The sequence below is a fragment of the Ascaphus truei genome, chromosome 1 (assembly GCF_040206685.1).
Source record: "Ascaphus truei isolate aAscTru1 chromosome 1, aAscTru1.hap1, whole genome shotgun sequence".
Lineage (NCBI taxonomy): Eukaryota > Metazoa > Chordata > Amphibia > Anura > Ascaphidae > Ascaphus > Ascaphus truei.
In genome coordinates, this window is record NC_134483.1 from 85,052,929 (window position 1) to 85,080,725 (window position 27,797).

At 42.7% G+C, this 27,797-nt stretch overlaps 1 protein-coding gene across 1 annotated transcript; it reads right to left on the reverse strand.

Moving 5' to 3' along the window:
- Positions 1–8,968: 8,968 nt before the first annotated feature.
- LOC142489691 (betaine--homocysteine S-methyltransferase 1) lies at positions 8,969–27,555 on the reverse strand. Its single transcript, XM_075590878.1, has 8 exons — positions 27,398–27,555; positions 24,790–24,922; positions 22,474–22,592; positions 19,081–19,272; positions 18,555–18,702; positions 14,448–14,630; positions 11,356–11,584; positions 8,969–9,299 (listed from the first exon to the last, which is right to left on the reverse strand). Exons 1-8 carry the CDS (start codon positions 27,434–27,436, stop codon positions 9,131–9,133), a joined length of 1,212 nt encoding a protein of 403 aa, XP_075446993.1. The 5' UTR covers positions 27,437–27,555; the 3' UTR covers positions 8,969–9,130.
- Between the last annotated feature and the right edge of the window lie 242 nt (positions 27,556–27,797).

Consider the following 27,797-nt stretch of genomic DNA (forward strand, 5'->3'; position numbering starts at 1 on the left):
TTCCTTGACTCTTTTTCTGCTGCCTCGGAGGAGGATGTGTCACAGCTGATCTCCTCTTCTCCCTCTACCACCTACACTTTTGCCCCATTCCCTCCCATCTCCTAAAACCTCATGCTCCTACTATAATCCCTACGCTCACACACATTTTGAACTCTTCCCTCTACTCTGGTACCTTTCCCTCCTTCAAACATGCAACACTTATACCATAACTAAAAAACAGCAAGCTTGACCATACCTGTCCCTTCTAACTATCGACCTGTCTCCCTCCTGCCTTTTGCCTCCAAACTCCTTGAACGTCTTGTATTCTCTCGTTTGCTCAATTTTCTCAACACCTATTCTCTCCTAGACCCTCTACAATCTGGCTTCCACACTGCTCACTCCACTGAAACAGCCCTCACTAAAATAACTAATGACCTCCATGCTGCCAAAGACACAGGTCATTACACTCTGCTCATACTACTTGACCTCTCTGCAGCATTTGATACTGTGGACCACCCTCTTCTCCTTCACATTCTCCATACTCTTGGTATTCAGAGCAAAGCTCTATCCTGGATCTCCTCCTACCTCACCCATCGTACATTCAGTGTCTCTTTTGCTAACACCTCCTCCTCTATCGATCTCTCTGTGGGGGTACCCCAGGGCTCTGTCCTGGGACCTCTTCTCTTTTCTCTGTACACACATTCTCTAGGTGACCTAATCACATCTCTTGGATTTAAATATCACCTCTATGCTGACGACACACAAATTTACTTTTCAACCCCTGACCTTACACCTGCGGTACAGACCAAAGTTTCTGAATGTCTCTGGGCTATATCATCCTGGATGGCCCTCTGCCGACTTAAACTTAACATGGCAAAAACAGAGCTCCTTATACTTCCTTCCACCCTACTGCCTCCTTCCACATTATTGTTGGAAATACCCTAATTTACCCAGTAGCCCAAGCACGCTGCCTGCGGGTCACACTTGACTCCTCTCTCGCATTCTCCCCTCACATTCAAAACGTATCTAAAACCTGTCGCTTTTTCCTCCACAATATTTCAAAGATACGCCCTTTCCTCTGTTACTCGACTGCTAAAACTTTGACTCAGACCCTCATTCTCCCGTCTCGATTACTGTAACCTCCTGCTGTCCGGCTTTCCTGCCTCTCACTTGTCTCCCCTACAATCTATCCTTAACGCAGCTGCCAGAATCACTCTACTCTTTCCTAAATCTGTCCCAACGTCTCCCCTGTTGAAATCACTCTCCTGGCTTCCGATCAAATCATGCATCTCACACTCAATTCTCCTCCTCACTTTTAAAGCTTTACACCCTTCTGCTCCTCCTTACATCTCAGCCTTAATTTCTCGCTATACACCATCCCGACTCTTGCTTTCTGCTCAAGGATGTATTCTCTCTACCCCCTTTGTATGTCTCCCGCCTTAAACCTTTCTCACTGACTGCCCCACACCTCTGAAATGCCCTTCCCCTCAATACCCGACTAGAACCCTCTCTATCTACCTTTAAGAACCACCTTAAGACACACTTGCTTAAAGAAGCATATGAGTAGCACTGTGGCTAATACTATACACGATACATAAAGCTTGGCCCCCTGCAGACGCACTTACCAGAATGGCCTCCTACTGTCTCTGTACGTTTTCCCTACCTATTAGATTGTAAGCTCTTTGGAGCAGGGACTCCTCTTCCACAATGTTACTTTTATGTCTGATGCACTTATTCCCATGATGTGTTATTTGTAGTTATTTGTTATTTATATGATTGTCAAGTGTATTACTACTGTGAAGCGCTACGTACATTAATGGCGCTATATAAATAAAGATATACATACATACATACCTTCCACGAGGATTCGGATGATGGCTGATGGCCCTATTCGGCATAGGCATCCGGTTGGGAGGTTTCATCAGGGCTTGGCACAGAGTCATTTTCCACTGGCGGGAGCGGTGGAGCGTTAGTCGGTGACACGGTGAGGGTCATGACTCTAGGGTTGGGTACCTTGGGCGTAATGCCCAACTTGACTACAATTGAAGCATTTATCAGCGTGGTCTTCCCCGGCACTGGAGGTGAGAGCTAATCTCCAGGGTGGGGGGGGGGGGGGGTAGGGCCACAGACGGTTGGTATGGCTTCTGGCGGGTCACCGCCTCAGACTTCTCCTTGATACTTGATGGCTTTCGTGTAGTTACATCGCTCTCCCCTTTTGGAGGGTCCCAGGACGCCTTAGGGGCATGGAACCACAGGATAGCCTCCTGGTCCTGGATTTGGTCCATTAGATCCTCAAAATTAGGAGGGTTCGTGGTAGAAATCATACAGCAAATCTGTGCCACAAGGGGGTGGATGAGTGACGCTCCTTGCAAGAATTGTCTAGTTCTAAAAGCATCTACGTCGGCCTTCGGGATGACCTTCTTGTTGATCAGGGTCCACAACATCATCTGTAGTCGACGTAAGAAGTCGGATAGGTCTTCCCCCTCCTTCTGTTTGATGACGTAGAACTTTACCAATAACACACTTGGGTCGTCCTTCTGTTCATAGGCCTTGGTTAGAGCATGTAACAGGTCTTTAGCCTCAGCCTCTTTATGGTTCACATGATACAGTCATAAAAGGATGGAGAAAAAGAAATGATAGTCCTCCAGCGTGTGGTCTTATTGCTTCTTTCTTCATAATATGTAGAGAGAAAACAGAAAACAAAAACACACCACAAACCAGTGGTATAATATGCGTTGATATCACTAGGGATGTTAGTATAGAGATGAAGTTAAAGAACTTGACACTTACCTGTGCTCTGTTCTTGCTGCATGTATTCCTCTATACCCTTCCTGCTGTTACCTGGAAGAGCGACAGGAAGCAGGAAGGACAGGACCAGCTTGCAGGCAGGCAGGCAGCTACCCACTGGCTTCCTCCGTTTTCTCGCTCTTTTCTTCTTCTTCTTCTTATCTCACATTAAAGCTCTTTGCTGCATCTGCTGCGTTAGTAATTTCTCAATCAATCAATCTCTCTCCCTCCCTCCCTCAGATGCAGCAGATGCAGCAAAGAGTTTTAATGTGAGATAAGAAGAAGAAGAAAAGAGCGAGAAAACGCAGGAAGCCAGCGGGTAGCTGCCTGCCTGCAAGCTGGTCCTGCCCTTCCTGCTTCCTGTCGCTCTTCCAGGTAACAGCAGGAAGGGTATAGAGGAATACATGCAGCAAGAACAGAGCACAGGCAAGTGTCAAGTTCTTTAACTTCATCTCTATACTAACATCCCTAGTGATATCAACGCATATTATACCACTGGTTTGTGGTGTGTTTTTGTTTTCTGTTTTCTCTCTACATATTACGAAGAAAGAAGCAATAAGACCACACGCTGGAGGACTATAATTTCTTTTTCCTACATTCACACATGGAGGAGTTTGAATAACCTCCCCGGGACTCTGGCTGCGGGACTACAAGTAACTTTATTGCATTTGAACTGTATAGCATTGTTAAAATAGGTTTGGCGCCGTTCTGCCACTCTTTGCCCAAAAAAGGTTGGAGGCTGGCGGCTGAAGACACTCCACAATTCGTTGCCTCTTAACCACATCCGTGCACGTCCATTCGGGCAGAACTTGAACCGCATGGTCGCGCCATTCTTCAAAAGTCTCTTCCCTTTGCGGCGTGGGCCGTAGCTCAGAGATTGCCTTCAGCTTGTGGTACGGTTGCACCGCTCCGCCTCTCCATAGGATTGGACAGTCCTGCCTGGCTACCTCGACCAATCTACACTCCAGACATGCCCCCGTGGCTACGGGTGGCGTTTATACCCATTTCCATCTCAGTCCCGGGGTCCCACCTTGTTTGTGGTGAGCACAGCGTTACAGACATCTAAAGGTAAGTAAAAAAATTGAATGTATGTTATTTTTCTTTTACTGGTTTTTGATTTTTATTGTGATTGAAATTGTTTTGATGCCCATTCATTGCCACTGTATTTATGTATGTCTCTATGGATATACTTACATACAGGGGACAATCAATGGTTGTTTGTGCAAATGCTTGTTTTTATGTATTTTAAATGTGTTTTGCTTGTTTGTTTAGAAATGTTTGGGCAATTTAATTTTAATTTTAATTTTGTAAGATGTAATTTTTAGTGGTGTTTTAAAAAGTTTATTTTGGGGGGTGCTTGCTTTTTAATAGTGGCTTCTTTTTGGTTGTTAGATTTTGTCGGATGGTGTTTACTTTGAGCTTTCATTTATTTCATAATGGTTTTGTTTTGGTGTTTTAATTGTGAATTGTGGTCTTTATTTTGGATTGGATTAATTGATTGGTTGTAATTTAGTTCTGTTTACTTCTTGATTTGTTTTTAATTTCTGATTGTTTGGATGGCATTGGATCTTGTTTGTGATTGTTTATTTTAGTTTGACCATTGACTGGCATATTGTTAAATGATGACCATATTATATGGGCAGCATGTACCCACTGTGCCATTCAATTGTTTTGTTGGCATTTGTTATCTATTTAATTGGCTATGTGATGTGTTTTATTTTGCTATGTGGTGTGTTTTATTTGGCTATGTAATGTTTTTTATTTGGGCCTGTTTTTTTAAATCTTCGCCATTTCTTGGTATATTGGTAAATCATGACCATTTTATATGGGCATGATGTACCCACTGTATTATAACAAATAAACAAAAGACACCCTGTGGGCAGCACTCGTTGTAAGCAAATATGAATTGGTGATAGATTTAAAATTAAAATGCTTTAATCGTATAATTTAAAATAGATGTCAAAATTGTTGAAATAATGGTCAACTGACTATGGTGACAAAATACAAAAAACAGACAAAAATATATAAAATACTATAACTGAGATCTAGGGGGGGGGAAGGGTTTTTAACCTTGTCATTGCTGAACTAGGGGGTTGACTATTCAGTCCTTGATTGTTGATCTCTGCTAATTAGCAGTTAGGTGGGTACTCCACCTCCCCCCCCTAGATCTCAGTTATAGTATTTTATATATTTTTGTCTGTTTTTTGTATTTTGTCACCATAGTCAGTTGACCATTATTTCAACAATTTTGACATCTATTTTAAATTATACGATTAAAGCATTTTAATTTTAAATCTATCACCAATTCATATTTGCTTACAACGAGTGCTGCCCACAGGGTGTCTTTTGTTTATTTGTTATAATTCTGCTCCTTCCCCTTATTGCACCGTTGTCAATTCTTTTTGATTAGAGGCTGATGTGAGGGTTTCTACCCCTTTCCCCTTTCCCATTGTTGTATATGTACCCACTGTACCAATGAATGGGTGAAGGGTGGGGGTGGTTAGGCCTCCTGGGTGGGTAGTGGCAGAGGGGGGGTTAACCCATTAATTACTATAGTGGTTATTAACTGCTAAGGTGATTAAAGGGCAAAAAAGACTAAGTACTATCAGCACAGTGACCGAGTCAAAGATGGTCGTCTCCAGTTGCGTCCAAAGGGGGCGCATGCAGACAAGACCAACTGCGTCCATGGAAAAGGGAACCGCTCTAAAGGGAGTTCCTTCTGGAAGCAGAATCCTACGACCAACAAGGGCGACTACGCAAGAATAGGTGGTCGCCATACCAATCCCCAAGTATGCGGGGAACGCACGGTTGGAATTACCCAACCAACCAGTCTTCACGACCCTGGAGGCAAGTCCAGCCCGACTTTCCCATGAGCCTTGGCAATGCTTATGGACGCGATTCCAGTCTTTGTCGGATCCAGAAACTTTACCTGGATTTTGGGGACTTGGGGTGCCACCACTTCAATGTCCCTATTATCATTCATGGGCTCACCCATTTTATGGACTCTTAAGAAATATTGAGGAGCACCCAGCCATCTTGGATTGGTGCACCTACCTTGACACCTAGAGCACCAAAAGATTTTGGAGCCCAATGGTATCGGCCGGTACCACCTGTCATGCATACATGGACTGTTTATATATATAGTGTTGTTATATTATGTGTTCCACATGTTTATATTAATACAGTGGTATCTACAGATACCGGACTGGGAGTGCCCTGGAACAGGATTGTGTTTTTTCTCTGTCTTCAGGCTGCCAGCGCTCCTCAGCCTAGCTTTTGCAACAATGTTGCGACCCCTTGTGGGTTTCTTGGCTTCAGCCAGTTGCCTTGGCAACCCCCCCCCCCTGCCTTTTTAACAGGATGGACTGCTCCCCCTCCCCTTGCCAGGTGGTATTGTCCCAGTTAATTTCCCATCTGCCCAGACCAGCATGCTGTCTTTTAGTACCAGCAGCCATCTTGAGCAGATATCTCTCCTATCGTGGTAAAGTTACTGATTTCTACCTATCCCTATATCTTGCATTTAGCCCACTTCCCTCATAGCTCACCCTCCCCTCCATTGCTCTCATGCCCCAGTGTTCCTCAATACTTCCCCCCCCTTTTTATTTGTATGTTGTTGCCCCAAATAAACACTTCAGCAAGGAAGAAGGTTCCCTTGCTTGATATATGGGATTGAGTTAACCTGCCTGTCCCTACGCATCCATCAGGCTGTGCTTGGGCCAGTACAATTGCATTGTGAAATTGTGAGTAGAGATGTACTCTGTACTAGAGGAGACCTGCATTTTGAAGAATGTGTTTGTCTATGCTGTGTTGACTGCACAAGCAGGATTCTCCTCGCCTGAAACTGTTTTCCCGCACTTTGGAACTGTCCTATGTAAAGCTGTGCCACAAAGTTGTGTTATACTCTCTGCCCGTAAGAGTATGTTTTATGCATGTAACCTGTGCTCCTGAATAAGCAGGCTAAGTAAAGACTGTGTTGCAAGCATGGCTTTGGTCTAAGGATTACTTTGTCTTCAACAAACTCATGGTGAATGAAAATAAACTTGTTTGTCTTTTTTTCACCTAGTTTGATGTGCCCTATCTCCAAAATATACTGCTCAGCCATATACCTCATCACAGTGCCATTGACGTTACTCATGTTTTTATACTGTGAACATTAAAAAAAAAAAAAAAAAAAAACAATCTAAATTGAGCATTGTATCAATTATATACAGTGTAATACTGAACAGATCCACTGGGAGGCAATGTTGATTAACATTAGGACAAAAATGGAAACCAAAACATTCATGTCAATCTATTCTATTCAGAATACTAGAATAGTATTTGTCACTTACAAAAGTCTCCCGGCTTCCAAACAGGGGCAGAAAATAGCACCGCATTTATCAAATAAAGTGATTCCCATTGAAATTTGTAGGAGTTTTTCTTTTGATAAACCTGGTGCTATCCTTTGCACTGGTTTTGCAGCCGGGAAACGTTTGTAAATAACCTACACGGTAAGAAGATGGTCCTAGATTGGTAAAAAGTATGCCATTAAATAAAAGAGTAGAGAGCCTTCACCCCCAAATTCTTATCTGGAAAAAAAAAAACGTAGATAGGAAATACCTCAATTGTATCTACGTACGGTTATATAAAGAATTAGACCCACAATTACTAAACAGTAGGAAATATGTTGATTTTTGTATATATTGTTAATAAGTTGTTGTTTTTCTGAGCTAACCGTGTGTGTGTAAATATATTTTATTTGGCCAACTTCTGTCTCTTGGTAATTCTTGTTAAATTTGATCAGACAGGTGCTTACCCTGCCTATGCCACTCTGACGCTGAAACCAGGCTGCATTAAGGGTGACCTATGATCAAGGGCAGTCTGTGGATGAGTAGCGGAACAGCCAAGATGTGAAATCTGTCGATCGCTGTGACATCATTACGCAATCACATTTATTGAATAGGCTGTAATAGGGGCGAATTGCAGGCACATAACGACACAGGCGATTCCTTCAATAGGGGCCCTCCTCCTGCAGCTTCATGATGTTGTGACATGATGTTGTTTTGTAATGGCAATGCACCGCCATATACCATTACATTGTCATGCCAATGAGTCATCATTTGAGGTCGGGTCGCCATGACGCCATGACAACGCGAGGCTGCAAGAGGAGATGCCGCTCCGGACAAGGTGACACCCCCCTCTCTCTCCCCTCTTACTCACTCAATCCAACACCCACACCCCTCGCCAATTTTAACTTGGGATGAGAAGCGTTCCTGTACCACATAGGGGACTCCACAACTCCATTGTCCAGCTCTCCTACGGTCAGCCCAAAGTCGGACCCAACTTCTGGCGCCGACAGGAGAAGGGAGAGGATTGCAGACAGTGACCGCCGGGCTGCTGTATGGGAACTGGGGAGCCACCGGCTGCTGAGGAGCCTAGTACCAGTCCACCAGGGCAACTCCGATAACCCAATAGGGCAATCCGCCCGGGAGCTGTAATGTATTCCAGCACCAGCACCAAAGTTGCCTTATGGCAGAACACTGCTTACTAACAACCATATAAACATAACACAATATACAGCGTAGTAGGCCTTACATTGTATGGTGCTTCATAGGAATAATGTCATAGGAATAAAAGAAAAGAAAATGTGATTTATAAAAAAAAAAGGAATGTGACATTAGTTGCCTTAGATCTTCCTTACATTGTCCTATTTGTCCAATTCCCTTCCATTATTCTCAATAAGCTGTTCCGAAAACGTATTGGTTCAATAAATGGAATAGATTAGATGCACAGGAACATTAGGGCCAATATTAATTAAGCGGTTCTATTCCACAACACACTTTTCCAGCACTGGAAGACACTTTCCAGCCTATTTAACTGAATGTACTGCAAGGTGTGTAGTGGAACAGCATAGCCTAGTAAATATGGCCCCTTAAGCCTTTCTCATACTCAATACTCTTACATAGCTATGACAGAGAAGTCAGGGTGTGTTTACCACGTGTGTTTTAACAGACTGACAGAATCCAGTTAAATTTGACTGATCTAATGTAAATGCGCTTCAATGTATTTGTATATGTATAACCTGTATATCTACGCTGCAGGGCCTTGCAAATTAAGTAAATCATAGGACCGCGAAGAATCGTTTGCAAAAAAAAACATTATTATCATTCTTTTAACATAGGCTGAAGCTAAACCATGAAGAAAATACAGGTCAGACATCTAATTCTTTTAAAAAGGCAATTTATTTTTTGATAAAACTGATCATAAAAATGTAGATTCAGGTGAAATTGTTTACTTTTCATAAATGTATAAATCCCTGGCATGGATTGTTTATTTTTTTTAGTCTAGGTGACGTATCTTGCCCAACACATAAGAACTCTGGGATTCAATGCTTTGCGAAGAGCTCTTTCAGTTGCAGTTCAGTCGTTGCCTCTTTTTGCTGCATCAGCTCTGTGTCTCCTTTGGTCACTCCCCAGGCATCTGGCTTTGACATAGAAGGACAATAAGGTCTTCCTGAGGCAGGAGGCAACTTCTCCCAGTAGTCTCTTCTAGCCCTAAACCACGAGGAGAGAGAAATGTGTAACTAAAGGGGTAATTTCGAACAGATGCTTCTGAGTATAAAGAATGACCCACTAAGTACAACATACAACAGAAGTGAACTTTATTATTAAATAGTGTTGGAAGAGAAGTTGTTTGAAAGACATCAGTGAGTGCTAAAACCCAGCAACAAAGAAGGTATTTCATTTCAATTTATAACCGCAATTATAACTTCTGTAATGACCTGGATAAAGGACCAATAAATCAGGACAGGTATATGTATGACAGTAAAGGTCAAGCCTAGAAATATGAGGCTAATCAGTGAGCTGATCGACAGCTCACTGATACTTAAGGAAAAACCTCTCGAAAGTTTAAATATTCGAGCAACGTTTTCAATATTTGGTGTATACAGTAATACATGTTGGTTATATCACGTGTATAACATCTGCTAAAACGTCCGCTGATAAATCCCATTAATAAGTAAATATTCTAATTGTTTGGTACAATACATGGTATTCAGACATAATTCCCTAGACACACAATGTTTCTCCTGAAGTGAGGCAAACACTGAAAGATTTAATTTTTGTTCTGTATTTGCCATACCAAATTGTTCCCTCTTCAAGTTTGAGGGATTATCAGTAATGTTTACAAAACAGTCTTCTGGCGTAAGGCAACTTCCAGCACTGGAAGACATTCAAGTCAATGGGCTTTAAGGTGACTTCCAGCGCTGGAAGACATTCAAGTCAATGGGCTTTAAGGTGACTTCCAGCGCTGGAAGACATTCAAGTCAATGGGCTTTAAGGTGACTTCCAGCGCTGGAAGACATTCAAGTCAATGGGCTTTAAGGTGACTTCCAGCGCTGGAAGACATTCAAGTCAATGGGCTTTAAGGTGACTTCCAGCGCTGGAAGACATTCAAGTCAATGGGCTCTAAGGTGACTTCCGGCGCTGGAAGACATTCAAGTCAATGGGCTTTAAGGTGACTTCCGGCGCTGGAAGACATTCAAGTCAATGGGCTTTAAGGTGACTTCCAGCGCTGGAAGACATTCAAGTCAATGGGCTCTAAGGTGACTTCCGGCGCTGGAAGACATTCAAGTCAATGGGCTCTAAGGTGACTTCCAGCGCTGGAAGACATTCAAGTCAATGGGCTTTAAGGTGACTTCCGGCGCTGGAAGACATTCAAGTCAATGGGCTTTAAGGTGACTTCCAGCGCTGGAAGACATTCAAGTCAATGGGCTTTAAGGTGACTTCCGGCGCTGGAAGACATTCAAGTCAATGGGCTTTAAGGTAACTTCCAGCGCTGGAAGGTTTCTTATGGCAGAAGATGGTTTAGTGACTATGAAATGGTGTATCAAGTATACTTTACCAATACCATTAGACCCCTAATTAATTAGGGTAAAAACAACGCAAAAAACTTTTTTTATGCTGAAGCTTTAAAAAAAATTACTTTACAGAATTCTAGTGCGTATTCAGTCTGGGGGCTTGGTAGTCTCCTACCTCTTAGTGTCTCAGAAAATAAATATGTCTGTAAAGATATTTAAAAACCTGAAGTTCTGCTGGTTTACCGGGCGAGACTTAGGGGGTCTTTTGCAATACATATTTGTTTATTTATCTGATGGCATTGCCTCCCTGGTGGGAACGTGACACATATTCTGCACTGACATTTCTGGTATTTTTATGTGATAAATATGTTGCTGTTTTTTCCCTGACAGAAAACTGCAACAACGTTTTGATGAAAGCCAGTACTTCAAATGAATGAAAAAATCAAGACATTTTAAATTTGTACTCCATTTTTCAAGACCCCCCTCAACAGGTGAGGTTTTAAGGATATCCCAGCTTTAGCACAGATGGCTCAATCCTTGACTCAGTCCAAGACTGGGCCACCTGTGCTGAAGCTGGGATATCCTTAAAACCAGACCTGTTGAGGGGGGTCTTCAGGGCTGGAGTTGACCACCCCTGCTCTCCACCACCAAACCAGATTTAAAATCGCACTATTCCACTTAATCAGATCTTTCCTGAACCAATGCTGTTCCGTGCATTCCCCCAACAGCGATCGTTTCAAATGATACAGTACCTTGCTCTAACCCAGGGTTTGGTATGCATGTCCAAGCCACTTGCCCAGCTGCCATGCTTTTCAGAAGCCTTAGGTAAGAAGCCTCTTTCTGGAGCCAGCTCTTCTGCTATTGCTCTGATGTGGTAGGGCTCAAATCCACAGCAGCCTCCAATGTATCGGACGCCGAGTTTGTAGGCCTCTCTGGCATACTTGTGGATGTCCCACCTGGTAACAATTCGTGGTTCCAAAGCTGCAAAATGTTGCATCTGTGTTAGCCTCGGCATTACAACGTGTTTGATGAACACCAAATATAGAGAGCTGAAAGACCCCACAACAGGTTGTACTGTTCGCTTCCCTCTGCAGTGATACTAGAGGTCAATTCATCTTTGTTATCTTCTATTGGTCTATACATTTTTTTATATTACTGCCAAGATACTACATTACAGCGGTTATCCATCGCAAACTCTCCTCTGAAAAAAATGGTGGAATAATGAAATTAAGTCGGCACCAGATTATTTCCATAAAGAATCCTGTTGTACAAAATAAAATGATCTAAAATGTGTTAACGTTTCACGGTATCTTGACATCCCCTTTCCTCTCCTGCACATACGCTCTGTGTACGTCCCGTTACTCATACAAGCAACAAAATGACCAGCGATGAGTAAATGTGGATGTGACTTAATGGGAAGAGGGAAAACATCAAGGAAACAGCCACCCTAACTATGACCCACGTAAAATGGATATGTTATATTTTATTGTGACGTCTCAGAGTCATTTCTTTATTCTTTATTTTTATTGAAAGAAAATGTTAGTGATTTTACAATCTTCCCATTTTGCATTTAAGTTTGTCTTTCTTTTTTTTTTTTGTTATTGGAAGACAAAATACCAAAAATGTAAAGGATAGATACAAAATACAAAGTAGTTTTAAATTAAATAAAAATAAGCAGTCAATACAAATAAGGCCGAGTCCATAGAAGGACAGGCCGCGCTGAGCCGTGCGGACGCTCCGCGCTGAGCCCCTGCATCCTCCATGATGATGTCTTTAGAGGGGGCTCACGCGAGCGTCCGCAGGCGTGCTGAGGCGCTGGATTTTTCAGCCGACAGTCAAGCTGTTTTTCAGAGCGCTGCCGGCTGAAAACATCCAATCAGCGCGAAGCAGCGTCAACGTCACGGCGCCGTGACGTTGACATCGGTACGCCGCCTCCCTCAGTCTCCCCTCCCCCCCGCCTCCGATCGCGCCCGCTGGCTTGCCTACATGGGCATGAAATCGCGCAGATTTCAGCAGGTGAGCCTCAGCGCGCCTCAGCCCTGCTGCCCCCTCTATGACCCCAGCCTAAGAAATGTTAATAGCATTTGAAATTATATTTATTGATTGAGCAATCCAACGTAGTCATTTAATAGGAGTATATTACATTTTCTAAATCCTTTCACCTGCGTGAGATTCCATCAAACAAAAGAACTTCCTCCTCGAAGTACATCGGCAATAACGGTCTCTATTTGCTTATACCCTCTCACATTTTTAAGGACCACCGATTTTGTTCCTTCAAAAAATATTAACGAGTAACAATTTTATTTCCACAGGTAGAGAATCTAGATTTATATTTGAAAGAATTTGGTTATCACATCTATCCTGTTAAATTGAATATTTGACAATATTCCTGCTTTTATATATTTAATAAAGGGTGGTGTGGAGCTTAGTCAGCTCTTTAGGAAACAAACAACACACAGAACCCCAGCAAGCTCATTTTGGGAGCCCTTGAATCCCACAAAATATATATGTATATAAGTATCAAAAAGAAGAGCTACTGAGCATGGTAAATGTATACAACAAGCAACAGAGAAGCCCAATGCTACATCCAATATGACAAAAATACACAGTAAAATATGTATATATTCTCTTGAAAGGGGGTCATTTAGTTTAACCCTTTGGCCAAAGCATTGTAAGCCTGTGAGCCACGACAAGGCAGACCCAGTTCGCAGGTCCTAACACTACCAGATAAAATACTAATATACCTCTATTAGGATTAAAATTCTCATTTACCTCTATTAGGAGAGGGTCTGCCTTGTCGTGGCTCACAGGCTTACAATGCTATGCCCAAAGGGTTAAACTAAATGACCCTTTTTCAAGAGAGTATTTTACTGTGTATTTTTGTCATATTAGCTCTTTAGGATCAATTTCTTCGCTAAGTATTACTTTGGAATACGGAATTTTGAAGAAAGATTGTTTCTCCCATTCCTCAAAATTCCCGAATAGCAAAGTTTTCCAATGAACAGACACCTTAATACACAACGTAAACCTTTAAAAACGCAGTAACTTTGTCCTAGAAATTCATTACCTTTCTATACAACCAAAAACAGTGGATGAAGTCTGCCTTGTGATAATTAGATTTTGGACAAAACCCTATATGCAGTACAGCTCAACCCTGTTATAGCGCGATCCGCTATAACGCAGATCCGCTATAACGCAGATCCGCTTATAACGCGGTTTGAGTGTGGACCCCGAATATTAAAAAAAACTGCACACTGCACACACACTCACAGCACACACTCACAGCACACTGCACACTCAGCACCAGCACACACTCATAGCACACTGCACACACACTGCACCAGCACAGCACCAGCACACTTCACACTCAGCACCAGCACAAACAGCACACACTCATAGCACACTGCACACTCAGCACCAGCACACACTGCACACACTCACAGCACACTGCACACAGCACCAGCACACACACACAGAGCCCCACCCCCCTATCTCTGGTGTCATGGCTGCTGGGGGCATCGTGGGGCTGCTGGGTGGGATCGCACTATAACGGGGTTGAGCTGTATAAAGATATCTGCCATTGGGTTAGTACGCTCAGTTCAAAAACTTCACGTGAATGTCTTCCAGAGAAGCAAAATGCAGGCATTTTAGTGTTTTAGTAATATTTGGATTGCTAAGGACAGCAGAAACACAACTTCACAATGGCAAATGGACGACAGAAGATGTTGCAGCTTGAAATATACATTCATGTAACGAGAATAATTACATTTGGGTTAGAGTGTCATTAATGTATCCAGTGACAAGGGTTTATTAGGTTTCAAATAATATTACTATTTGAACTTACCAAAGGGAAATTCTGGCAGATCAATGAAGCCTTGCTTGCCACAGTCTGGTGTGTGATAGGCAAGTGGCTGTGTCATCAAATGAGCCTTCACCTTAGCAGCTGCCAAACCTTCCTTCATGAGTTTCACTGTTGCAACACAGGTCATTGGGTCGAAATGGCAGTTCACTCCCACAATTGAGGCACCTAAAGGTACAGAATGGGACAGTGAATGCACATGCTCGTTACAAGGTAGAACAATCTCTCTGACTCGAACAGCAGCCCAAACAAATACTAACTGCAGCATCAACACACATTAAACTATTAAGCAATTTAATTTTAGTCCATCTTTGTACATTACCAGATCTAGTCCACATTACTGGCTAAATATGATAACACTGCAATGATTATTTCCATTTTCAGTGATGAATGGAAAACATGGAGACAATAATTTTATGGTGACGCACAGAAATGATATTGTATGATATGGCTGCTCATCATCCTTACTCTCCGGAGATATGGCAAGGACACAAATCACTGTGCTGTATTTTAAAAGGCAGATTTTATTATGTGACAATTTGGAATAAGTTTATTTCCATTAAAGGGTCCTAGAAGCGGTATAGGTCTCAGAAACAGTAAGATATTTTGCAGCGTGCCATACCTTTTAATGGACCGACATATCAACCGTCCAGGCTTTTCTTGTGCATAAGCCTCTACATAAGATGGGTTATTGCCAGAAAGTAACTAATAAAGCCAAGCTGAACTGCCCCTGAAACATATATAGACTGTTGCTGGCTGGAAGGGGCGTTTATTGAAACCTACACCTTCCCAACATGCCGCAGACAAACTCCATTCATATGGGGTTGAGAAACTATGTTATTATGAAGGGAAAATAAGTTCATAATTTATTACAGGTTCCTTAAAACTCATATAGATGTTTCACACATGAACGGATCAATGAAACATCTGATCTTTTAATTGGATGAGCAAGCGAGCAAAGTGAAGACTTCGATGGGACTTTGTGACCTCTTTGGTTGTGTGTTTGTGTGTGTGTTTGTGTGTTCTCTCTCCACAGGCTAAAAGCCTTAACAGATTCTGATTAAAATTTGAGGGTACTTTTCTTCCATCCTAACTTAGATCTGCCAGAAGTTTCAACCAAATCGGTGCAGCCCCCACCTTTGAATTATTCGTTTCTTGATACAAAACATTAAATGGATTATTTTGCAACTCGTACCACCTTTCAGGCAATTTGCTCGAACCATTTCAGAGAAACGAAATCTTAAAAAATGAAAATTAATTTGGTAAACACGGTAACAAACAACAGTGTACCTTCTAACAGGTGCATCAATGTAGATGTATATACATTCTAAGGCTCCGTGAATAGTTTTTGGGATATGAAAATACTTATACATTTTCCACTTCCATTTTAATTCCCCCTTTCTCTTATTGTTAGCAATACATTTTTTCAATGTTATTTCTTTTTTTATAATCTCTTCAGATTATGTTTACGATATGTCTATACCGCTTGAGATTATATATATATATATATATATATATATATATATATAAAGATAGCAAATGTAAATATTACTGTATGCTCATTTGCATGTCTTAGACAGGTCTGCAACCCCGCCTTTCACCATTATCACCCAGCACCCAGCACTTCCACTGCAGCAAGGGATTCTGGGAAATGACATGCAAATGAGCACACAGTGCCACCTTTTGCTTCAAAACCATAAACATGGTTCCCTATAGGCTTAATCTTGCTGCATGGTCACAGCTTTGAGCACAGCCAGGGTTAAGATGAATAGCCAGCAAACCCACCCACCCACAGAAAGACATGCAAATGAGCACACAGTAATATTTCCATTTGCTATACAGTATGCTTTGCTGTGGAGGGTTTTTGTCACTCTTTTTACCCACTATAACTTAACTAAGTATAGAAAGATAGACAGATATACAGAGAGAGAGAGAGAGATTATAATGTAGAGGTACATGGATAGGAGAAAACCTGTCCATGTTTTGTGGCGGTAAAGTTATGACCTAAGATCTCTTATGTAAGAATTATTTGTATTTAACAGTTGCTCAATTATTAGCAACATATGCACAGGTCAATTGAATAATTAGGCCAATTGTTGGGACTATAAAAGACTCAGATCCTGTGATCATATCCTTCTTCCTGATGAAGTGACACGGACACGAAACGCATATGACTGAACTTTGCAATTTACGTATCCAGTAAAGCGGAAACTCAACCAGCCCAGTAATCCCACACTTGCCAATTGGAAATCCAGCATATCTCCTACAGGAAGTCCCGAAGTAACAGCAGCTGAGAGTAAACAGGATCTGTGAGAGCGGTGAGGATCTCCAAAGACGCATGCTAAAGGGCTCCACACTTCCCTTAAAAGTGTGAATGCTTTTTTATCCGTCACAGATGCCTGTGTTTGTAATGATTTTTCTATTAAACAGGATTATGCTACTGGCGCTTCTCTTTTCTTTTATTGACATTGCTTCTATCTAGTGAGGATTGGAATCCCTCCGTTTGAGAGCTGCGTACGCACCTGGCAGAGAGGCTGATTCAAACTGAAGTAACCACATCTAAGGCTGCGTTTATACCGGCTACAGCGCCGCTACCCGTGACGTCACACGTCGCTGTAGCAAAAGTCGCACGCTGGTGTGCTATGTCGCTGGCGGCAAGAAGCCATGTGATTGGCTGCTGCCAGTCACGTGGTGCGGCTGTCCCTTGAAATATGAAGGAGCGCATTGTGACACGCTCCCCCCCGCACCCGCTCTGCCGAAACAAATGGGAAGGAGCGCCAGAATTGTGAGTGGGGAAGGAGCGCTAGCATTGTGACGCGCCGCCCCATCCCCAACCCGCTCTGCCGATACATGGAGTGCCAGCAGTTTGATGCGATCCTCCCTTCCTTCCCCCCCGCCGCTTCTTACCTTCTTGCCGCTAACGCTAACACCTCCTGGGGCCAGCTTCCACCGCCGTGATCGGGTGCGGGGGGGAGATGATGAGGAGGGGGGAGATAAGAGGGGGGGGGAGATGATGAGGGGGGTGGGAGATGATGAGGGGTGCGGGTGGGGAGATGATGAGGGGTGCGGGTGGGTGATGTGAGGTGCAGGGGGGGAGATGATGAGGTGAGGTGAGGGGGGTGGAGATGATGAGGGGCGGGGGGGATGATGATGTGAGGGGGAGATGATGAGGGGCGGGGGGGAGGAGATGATAAGGGGTGGGGAGATGATGAGGAGTGTGGGGGGGGAGATGATGAGGGTTGTGGGGGGGGGAGATGAGGGGTGCGGGGGAGATGATGAGGGGTGCGGGTGGGTGATGTGAGGTGTGGGGGGGAGAATGATGTGAGGTGCAGGGGGGAGAGTGATGTGAGGTGCAGGGGGGAGAGTGATGTGAGGTGCAGGGGGGAGAGTGATGTGAGGTGCAGGGGGAGAGAGTGATGTGAGGTGCAGGGGGGTGGGATGTGTGTGGTTTGCAGGGGGTTATTGTGTGTTTGATGTGGAGGGGGAGTATTGTGTGTGTGGGTGAGGAGGAGAGATGGGGGTATGAGAGATAGATGGGGAGTATCGGAAAGGTTGAAAGTGAGGGGTTCTGGGGGAGATATGAGGATGATGATGAAGGGTGCTGGTGGAGATATGAGGATGATGCTGTGAGGTGCTGGGGGAGATATATGAGGATGATGATGATAAGAGGTGCTGGGGGAGATATATGAGGATGATGATGATGAGAGGTGCTGGAGGAGAGATGATGATGATGATTTTACCCGTGCGGCCCAAATTTATTTTCCTTGGAGCAGTTCGGCCCTTCTCACTTTACGAGTTGTGCAGGCCTGGCCTAGACTGTCAGTTAAAACTAGGCTTATTTATAGGTTCGTATAATACATAATAGTGTGAGAATTAAATTGGCAAGACATTACCATTTTAAACTGAAGTTTGAGAATACTAAGACAATTTGATGCCAAAATATATAAATTGATGACATTTCAAAGTTTTTATTTTGCCCGTGTCTCATTCCGTGTTATGAATGTTATGAAGGCATTAGATTAACTCACTCATCCAACAATGTGGTATATAATATAGCATTTTCCTAGTATCACTGAAAATCACTGAACTCACCAGCTTTTGCCAACTTGACCGCACATTCCCCAGGTGAAACCCCGTTCATGTCTCCTTCTGGACCAATGCACATGGTAGCAGCAACTGGCTTCCCAGACTCCTTGAGTACCTCAACAGCCCAAACAGCTTCCTCAACATGTTCAAAGTACTGATGGTTAGAAATAAGACAAATGTTATCTGTAAGAAACCCCAGGAGCATGCTGTGTTGAGGCAGTGATTGGTACTGCCATATGACATCATATAGAGCCTAAAGAAGATGCTATTATTCAGGCCTGCACTGCAAAAATATCTGCAACAAAGAAAGGGTTACAAAGTTTGTAAACCCTTATACATTATCGTCATCATGGAGCCCCTTGGCATGGAAAGGTACAGTATGTAATAATCTGTTGCATTTCATAGATGTTATATTTACTGCCAAATCAAGTTAAATTAAGTCTTTCTTTGCTGGAAGGACCAGCAATGTGTTACTGGCACCTCTGGTAGCAAAAGGGTTTAGGATCATTGTATAATCTTTTTTTTTAATTACCTCAGCAATCAGGAAGTCTGTGTTTTTTTTAATAAAAACATCCAACTGCTTCCGGAAAATGGCTTTCACCTCCGATTCACTTTTGCAGCTGAGGTATGATGGAGTTTGACTCACACCTCCTGCAACCAACGCATCCCCTTCATTGGCCACTTCCCTTGCAATGTCACAGGCAGCTTCATTTACTTTCCGACCCTAAAATGTAAACAAAGACAACACTTATCTTCATCTCCATTCGAAGGAACAGTGTACAACTACCATCACATCATCTATGTACCTGCAGTCCAACCTAGCAATTTAATATTCACATGGAGTGATGGAAGAGGTTTCAGTAACACACTCAAGGGCCAAAAATACCCTTATTCTTTTTTTCAAATGATCTTTTTGTTTTACTTCTTACATGGACTATTCCATTTGTTTTCTGTTTGGAAAAATGGTAATATAAAATAATATTTGCAAGTCTTAAAAAGGGTAAATGTAAATTTCTATAAAACTTATGTGGCAAACTGTTTTTGAGTTCGGTATCTTTACCTATTGTATAAATAGTTATTTTTTTTCAAATAAGTTATTAATAAGTATGCATAAAATATTGAATACTCTACTTGCAGACAAATCAGAAGATAAAAATAATCTCACATACTGTAATATAGAAACCACAGTCTCATAAGTTTTGCTTGTCTCATTTTTTTTATGAAGAACGTGTACAAAACGTTGTTACTTGAATATTATCCTAGAAGACTCTTTGTACAGCTTCTGACCATCATTTCAGACTTTGCAACTCCAACTGCACTAATATTAACATTAGTATTTTGGTCTGGTATGTTATTTTTACGAAGCGGTGCAACTCCATAAGAAACCTTCCGGCACTGGAAGACACCTGAAATAGCACTACTTAGTACACATGGGCCTATATTTTCCTAGTCGCAATATAACCTTACACAATCTGTGATGCCTCATAAATAATGATATTTTAAAAGTTCATAATAATAAAAGCACCTGAAAAGCATTTTTTCTGTATGATCTGCAGGCGTTATGGGTTTTGCTATTGCTTAGTTAAGTTTTTTCTCTTTGTCACATATAAATGAGAAATCATATTAACTCATATTTTAATTATGCAGTGGTTCACTGTTTTCTACCCCCAAAAATGCAATAAAGAAATGGAACACTGTTGTGTGCCTGTTGTTCTATTACTTCTGTTATTCTATACCCCCCGATGTCAAGTAACCAATAGAGAGATTTCTTGCGGGTGGGTTAGAAGGCTTAATGAAAAGTTAACAATAGGACCTTTTATTCACAGCAGCCTACGCACATTTTATAATGAAACTCAAAAAGGAGACAATTTATCAGTTCAAAGAAATGTTTGCTTTCTCACACTGCACAATTTTCTTCCTGTGACTGTGTAAAATATTAAAGAGATTGCTCTCTTTTATGTGGCACCGGTTTGATAACTAGAGTTACATCAACACACCGGCCTGAATGGGTTAGCACTAGTTAAAAAAAAGTGTGTGTGCTGATCACGCGCGTTTTAAGTGAAACTTATTTGTCTTTTGTCACTGTTTTGTCACAGAAATTGTATTTGTAATGGTGATGTTTTTAATAAAAATCAAAACACAATTTCATCTGCCAAAACACAAAGATGTTTGACTTAGAATGCGTGTTTTAGCTATTTGCACTTCTATATTTATAGTAACTGTAAATTCCTTGTGTGTCTCAGTGTGTGTGTCTGTGTGTGTGTGTGTGTGTGAGTCAGTGTGTGTGTTTCAGTCAGTGTGTGTGTGTGTGTGTGTGTGTGTCAGTCAGTGTGTGTGTGTGTCTGTGGTCTCTGTGTCCTGCTGCTGATGCGCCGGTGCCTACTGCGCAGGCGCGCCCAGCCGGAGCCAGCCCCTCCTCTCTCCTCCCCCCGGTGGCAGACAGATCTCACGGCCGGTGTTCGTGGGTGTCGGCGGCGCACTCGGGGATGTGGAGGGGGCGGATGGTGAAGAAACGCTAGTGTGTGTTTTCAGCATGCAGGCGAGCTCGGGTGTTCTGCATACTGTGGGTCACGGCAGCACACTCGGGGGTGAGGGTGTTGGTGGATGCTGTGGGTGACGGAGGGGGGTGTGTGTTCAGCATCCATGCGTACTCCAGGAGATCCTGCCGCCTTCCACTTCACAAGACACGAGCTGTCCGAGTCCCTGAGCAGCCCCTCTCTCCTCCCCCCGTCGGAGCTGCCGTCGCATCTCCCATCCAATGAGGAGATCTCAGGGGGCGGGAAGGGGGGTGTTCGCCTGCCTGCCTCCTCCGATGACTGGTGGGAGCTGGCACCACTCACTTCACTGATGGCCTCTTTTGCCAGCAGTAACATCACTTCCGGGACTGTACTTCCGTCACCATGAAGGCAATTTACTGCTATGGAAACTTTCATGTGGTAGGCGCCGGCAAAGAAGTTTCACTTCAAAAATATGATCATAAATTCGGAATGCGATACATCCTATCCTGTTCACATTGCAAATGCAGTAACAAACCTCACAGCGATGAGACCCCAAAGGTCAAAGGAAGCTGTCTGTGAGTAGGTTTACTGGCTCTGTACTTCTTTAGCCCAAGCAAAGCGTGACACATTGATTGCTCATTTGCATGTCATTACCCAGAATCCCTGGCTGCTTTGGAAGCACTGTATGCTAAGGCTAAGGCCCCAGTCACTGCGTGCATGCATGTGTTGGAGCGCCTTTGCGCCGCGTGCACCAGTTTAAGCCGCGATCTGTGGTCTAGGGTAGCGATGGGACGCAGGGTACAGCAGGGGGAGGCGTGGCAGGGGCGCGGCCATGACATCACACAGCTGGTTCACCCTCATTGGTTGAACCGCTGCCGTGACGTGGCCAACGCTCGGCCGCCGTGCCAAAAGAAAAAAATCTTGTCTTTTGGTAAAGGCGGTTCCGCATTGCGCTTCGTGCGCGCGCACACACACACACACACCGACTGGGGACTGCCCCATAGAGGGCTGTAGTTTGTGTGCGGTGCGCACGCCATTGCACGCGCAGACGTGCCACCGCAGCCTAAGAGATAATGGGGAAAGGCAGGGTTCTAGACCTGTCTGAGAAATGTGAATGCGCTCACACGTGATATTTTGTATTTGCTATACATCCTATTAGAATCTATGTCCTGCTACAGTGATAACACTCCCAACATCACAAGCTGCCACATGGCAAAAACTTGAACAAAATATCTTCATACAAGGTGAAAATGACCCATCTTTGTTGTATATACAGTGCGTCTACACAATCCTGTACATTTAAAGGCGAGAAATGTTCACCTTGAACATGAGCTGCTGCTTAAAGTTGACATAAATATAACTAGGAAGAAAAAAGGTATTTGCTAGAGATCACGCTCAACGTGGTCAGGTGCTAACCAAATACTTACAGAGATCTTTTCAGCTACATAGTTCCCTCTGTTCTCCAGTTTATCATCAGTAGCATAGAATGTAAAAGTTTGCATAACATTTGATCCAGCTCTTAGGAACTCCCTGTGAAGCTGCCGCACTGTGAGAGAAATGAAACATTACAACAGAGGGTGATTCCGTGCTCAGTACCGGCTGCTATGTATCTGATGTATTGCTTTGAATATTCTGAAAAGCAATAAACTAAATGATCTCGTGCTATACACTGTACTTTCAAGGTATGATGCAGTTTACATACAACGCAATGTCATTTAACTAATATTATAGTAGAATTTGTCATAGTAAAAGCCTGATTTAGTTAACAGTTGCCCATATCGGATCAAATAGCAGCTCTCAATTACAAAAGTGGGCTGAAAGTATGTGACTGTCTTGGTTATAAAAGGCATCTGTTTACTGAAGGAGCCTTCAGCGCTAAACATAATATACTGTACAAAGCAAAATGATCTTCACCTCCACGTTGCTAACATACAGCAGCCATGTAAACATGTTGGCTATTTCTCCTGCTCCTGTAGTGTCATGTTGAGTCAGTAATATTATCTGAGCGCAGTGCAAAAGGTTAGGCGATGCTCAGATATCAGTATCACACTTCGTTCTCAGTCTTGCATACATTGAGATGGATAGGGTCATGTTCTAACATTAACCTCAGACATGCAACTTTTAAAATCAGCTGGAAGGCTGTACAGGCATACCCCGCATTAACGTACGCAATGGGACCGGAGCATGTATGTAAAGCGAAAATGTACTTAAAGTGAAACACTACCTTTTCCCACATATCGATGCATGTACTGTACTGCAATTGTTATACACGTGCATAACTGATGTAAATAACGCATTTGTAACAGGCTCTATAGTCTCCCCCCATGCACACAGCTTCAGTACAGGTAGGGAGCTGGTATTGCTGTTCAGGACGTGATGACAGGCGCATGCGTGAGCTGCCGTTTTCCTATTGGGCGATATGTACTTACTCGCGAGTGTACTTAAAGTGAGTGTACTTAAAGCGGGGTATGCCTGTATATCCTTTTTGCAAAAACATCTGTTGTACTATTTTAAAATCCTTCTGGTCTATTGGATAAAAAAAATGTATGTGTATATATATATATATATATATATATATATATATATACATACACATATACATATATATATATATATATATATATATATATATCTTAGATAGTGTTATATAATGCTTTACAGTGTAAGGCAATATATATTCAGTGCTGGTGTTGTAGGAAGAAAGTGGTAGAATCCTGTCACTCCCCAGGTCCATTCATTGCATACAGTAATAACATTGTCAATTATTTGATGGTAATTATATGTAACATTTGAATCAGGTGTGTGTATGTAACAGAGATTAAGGTATATCTCAATTGCTATAAATAACTCAGCTTTAAGTACAGAAATGTGGTAGAAAAAGCATTTATCCATCCGTGGTTAGTATTCCTGCCTAATTCCTAATAACTATATGGCAATTCTTGATGAATCTTAAAAAAAAAAAAGAGGGCCCCCGACCTCCAGAAAATGATACTGGAACGAAGTTCCCTGATAAAAATAGCTCTGGCTAGGCCGTAAATCCGGACCTGTTGATGTAGTTATGATCTTTCAGTGACAACAGAAATAACTGTGCTGTTTGTTAGCTACTGTACTTACTATTTCAGTATCTACAAACAGTGTTTCAGTAGCAGCTATCCATATATTCTTTATATTTTGATTTGACGTAGACTCTCTTTTCGCCTCTTGGCTCTACTCTAGGATTTGGGGGTTTCTGCCCTATTTGTTTCTACTGCTGAGTTTTCCAGGTTATTAAACCCATGCAGGTGTTGTGCTTACATTGCACATACGTTATGAAGATCACATGGTTGCACAGCTGTGATTGCAATGTCTGTGGTTACTAATACAAGGGGCGTTTTAGGAAAGGAACAGCAGAGGATACAATGAAAATTGGGGTTTTGAAAATGCACTTGATATTAAGATTGCAACACAATAAAAAATTTAAAAAAAAGAAAGTATAACAGTAACACAAAATACATATAAATGTGTTATAAAACCTATATATATATATGTAATGTTGGTTCACTAAACGTACCGTGGAAAAAGTTGCGTTCGGGGCGCATTATTAGGTTATCCTGCCTAAGAACATTAATTATTTCTGAAGATTAGTTTTACCTAATTTCAGCTTTGAAATGTATTAAATGTTTGTGTTTGTACAATACAGTATGTTGTCTGTTGTGCTTGAGTTCATGCAAGTACAAATACACAAGAGTACACTTGTACTGTACCTGCTTCTGGATGTTCTACTGCAGCTTCTGGGGTCCAGGGTCCAGCTTTGACATAACCTCTTTTTTCTAAAGCAAATACAAAGCCTCCATCTCCAATGACAACCTCGCCAGCCTCCAGGCGCTCTAGAATGCCCTAAAGTTACCAGAACATAATGCAAGTGAAAACAGAATGATGGAAAAGACACATTGCGTTTGCCTTTAGTGTCACCAATGCATTCCAATGCGGAAGATGTGTTGGTCATTTTCTTAATATTTTGTATTTTTATGAGTTATGTATATTTTCATATTCTGTACCAAGGACATACTTAAGGAGGAGAGGTAACTCTCAATGTATTTTCTCCTGGCAAAATATTTGTATTAAAAAAATAATATATATATATTTATTTATACTGTTCTTGAAATATTTGCTGCAATCTCTCTCTTCTCTCTCTCTCTATATATATTTTTTAAATTGTGAGATTGGTAGGCATACTCTTTTTTTTTATAAACAGATATTCCCCTTTATTTTTCCCCCCACTTTTAATAATAAAAATAATAATAATAGCATGTTCTTGTATAGTGCTGCTTGTTTTACGTAGCGCTTTACAGAGACATTGTGCACACACAGTCCCTGCCCCATTGGTGGTAGAGAGAGGTTGGGGTGCGGGGGGAAAGAGAGGTGGAGGGAGAGAGGTGGGGGTGAGAGAGGGAGGTGGGGTTGAGGGAGAGAGAGGTGGGGATGGAGGGAGGGAGAGATAGATAGGTGGGGAAGAGAGAGGTGTGGTGGGGGTGGGGGCGAGAGACAAGGGTGGAGTGGGGGCGAGAGTGTGGTGAGGGTTCGGGGGGAGAGAGAGGTGGGCGGAGAGAAGGGGGAGAGAGAGAGGTGGGGGTGGGGGGAGAGAGAGGTGAGGATGGGGGAGGGGTGGTGATGGGGGGAGGGAGAGAAGTGGGGGGAGAGAGAGGTGAGGATGGGGGAGAGGGGTGGTGATGGGGGGAGGGAGAGAAGTGGGGGGAGAGAGAGGAGTGGGAGGAGAGACAGGCGTGGGGGAGGCAAAGAGTGGGGGGAAGAGAGAGGGGGCAGGGGGCGGTGGAGATGGGCGGGGTGGAGAGGGAGGAGTAGGGGTGGAGTGGGAGGGAAATAGGTGGGCTGTGGGTCCATGAGAGGGTGGAGATGTAAGAGAGGGGAGAGGATGCGAAGGATGGGTGCGGGTGTGAGAGATGGGTGTAAGAGGGAGAGGGGAGAGATTGGGGTGAGAGGGAGGGGGAGAGATGGGGGGAGAGGAAGAGATGGGGGTGAGAGATAGAGGGGGGTCTTGGAAGGCATCAACACTGAGGGGGGGGGGGTCCCAGTGGAAATTCTAGTCCTGGACACAGTGTCATCCTGTGATACTGGGAAAAAAGTAGAAGATTTCACCAGCAGCATTTACTACCCATGGAGACTGTGAATGTTATCTTTTAGAAACAATTGGTAAACATGGATATGCCAAATAAGTTAAATAGGAAGAATATTGATCCGGGCACAAATCTGATTGCTATTACAGTAAGGAAGTTTTTTTCCATAAATGGAAAAGTTTTACTTGGTTTTTTTTCTTTGCCTTCCTTTGGATCACTATAACTATAAATCTAAGATGAGTATCTCAACCACTAAAATGTAATAATGGTCGATGGACGTGTCTTTTTTTTTTAACCTCATCATCTACTAATTTAATGTGATATCACTACTATGAACTGACTGGAGAAAAAAACATTGGTGTTTTCTTACCAAAATCCTTTAGCTGCAAAGCTGTGGCAGGAGCAGTGCAAAATAATTGTATCAGATTAAAATACAATTCACATTGTTCTTTATGAGATTCCTTGTCTCTGACAAATCAGGTGATGTGTTCTGTATTAGTTTTGCAGCCAGTACACTTTGACAAATAGGCTTATGCATGCATATCCTTAATGCCAAGCAATGCTTCATCTTCAAACAGTATAGTATGTCTAAGTACAGTATGATGTTGGCACAGCTCCCTTAGCATACAGTGGTTTTTTTTGGGGGCTGGAATCTTTTGATTGAGTAGTATGATGTGTTGTCATTAACGCCTTCACTGCAATGTAAGTGGCTTCTTTATAAGTTATAATGAATCATTATGAGTGAATTTGCATTGCCAGTTTAGGTGCCAACTTTACCAGGAGCAACAGAGCACTGGCCTTGCGTCTAGCCCAGAAACACCTCTTTATACTCCCAGTGTGCTTCTTTTAACTCGCATATTGTAATAATCAAGTGATAAATAAGCAAGATTATCCCAATAATAAAGGGACCCGCACACTCTCTCATACAGGATAACTTCTTTGTGTCCTGTATATTTATTATAACTGCCAACTAACTCAATTTGTTCAGGACAATTCTGGAATATGTGTTAGCAATACTAAATACCCCATCATCTTTAGTGTGGGAGTTAGAAATAATACTTTTGATCTTAATAAACTGTTGGCATATGTCAAATTCATTGTGTCACGACAGACCACAAGAAGTGTCATCTTCTTGTCCTGACATACGAAAACGTGCAGAGAATCTGTTTTATTTTAAAACATGGAAACAAATAAGATCAGAAAAAAAACATGAGAAGTACAAGGAAACGTGACTTACTTTCTTTGCCTGACCACCCTTCTCTCCGACAGGTGCCATTGTAATGGGGTTTTGGACTCTGTGTAAGTGACAGCCGTTAGCCCCGGGGTATATGTAGCAGGGAAGGAGGGTGTGGCAGGGCCAGCCTGTTTACTATTCTCTGATTGGTGAATGTAGCACACGCCCCTCAGATTTTGGCACTGGACACAGCCAGAGCCTTGTGTACAGTAGACAAGCTGAGAAGGCCACTCAGTTATATCTGCTCTTTAGACTCCTACCAATGGGTGCAAACGAAATGTTAACCCATTCCCTCCAAGCACTTGAAAGCCTGACATGTGCATTACCTGGAGAGGACAGTGCGTTTCTTGAGGGGTTGTAAACCCTTTATTAACCTACCCTGACGTTCTCGTGCAAAACATCC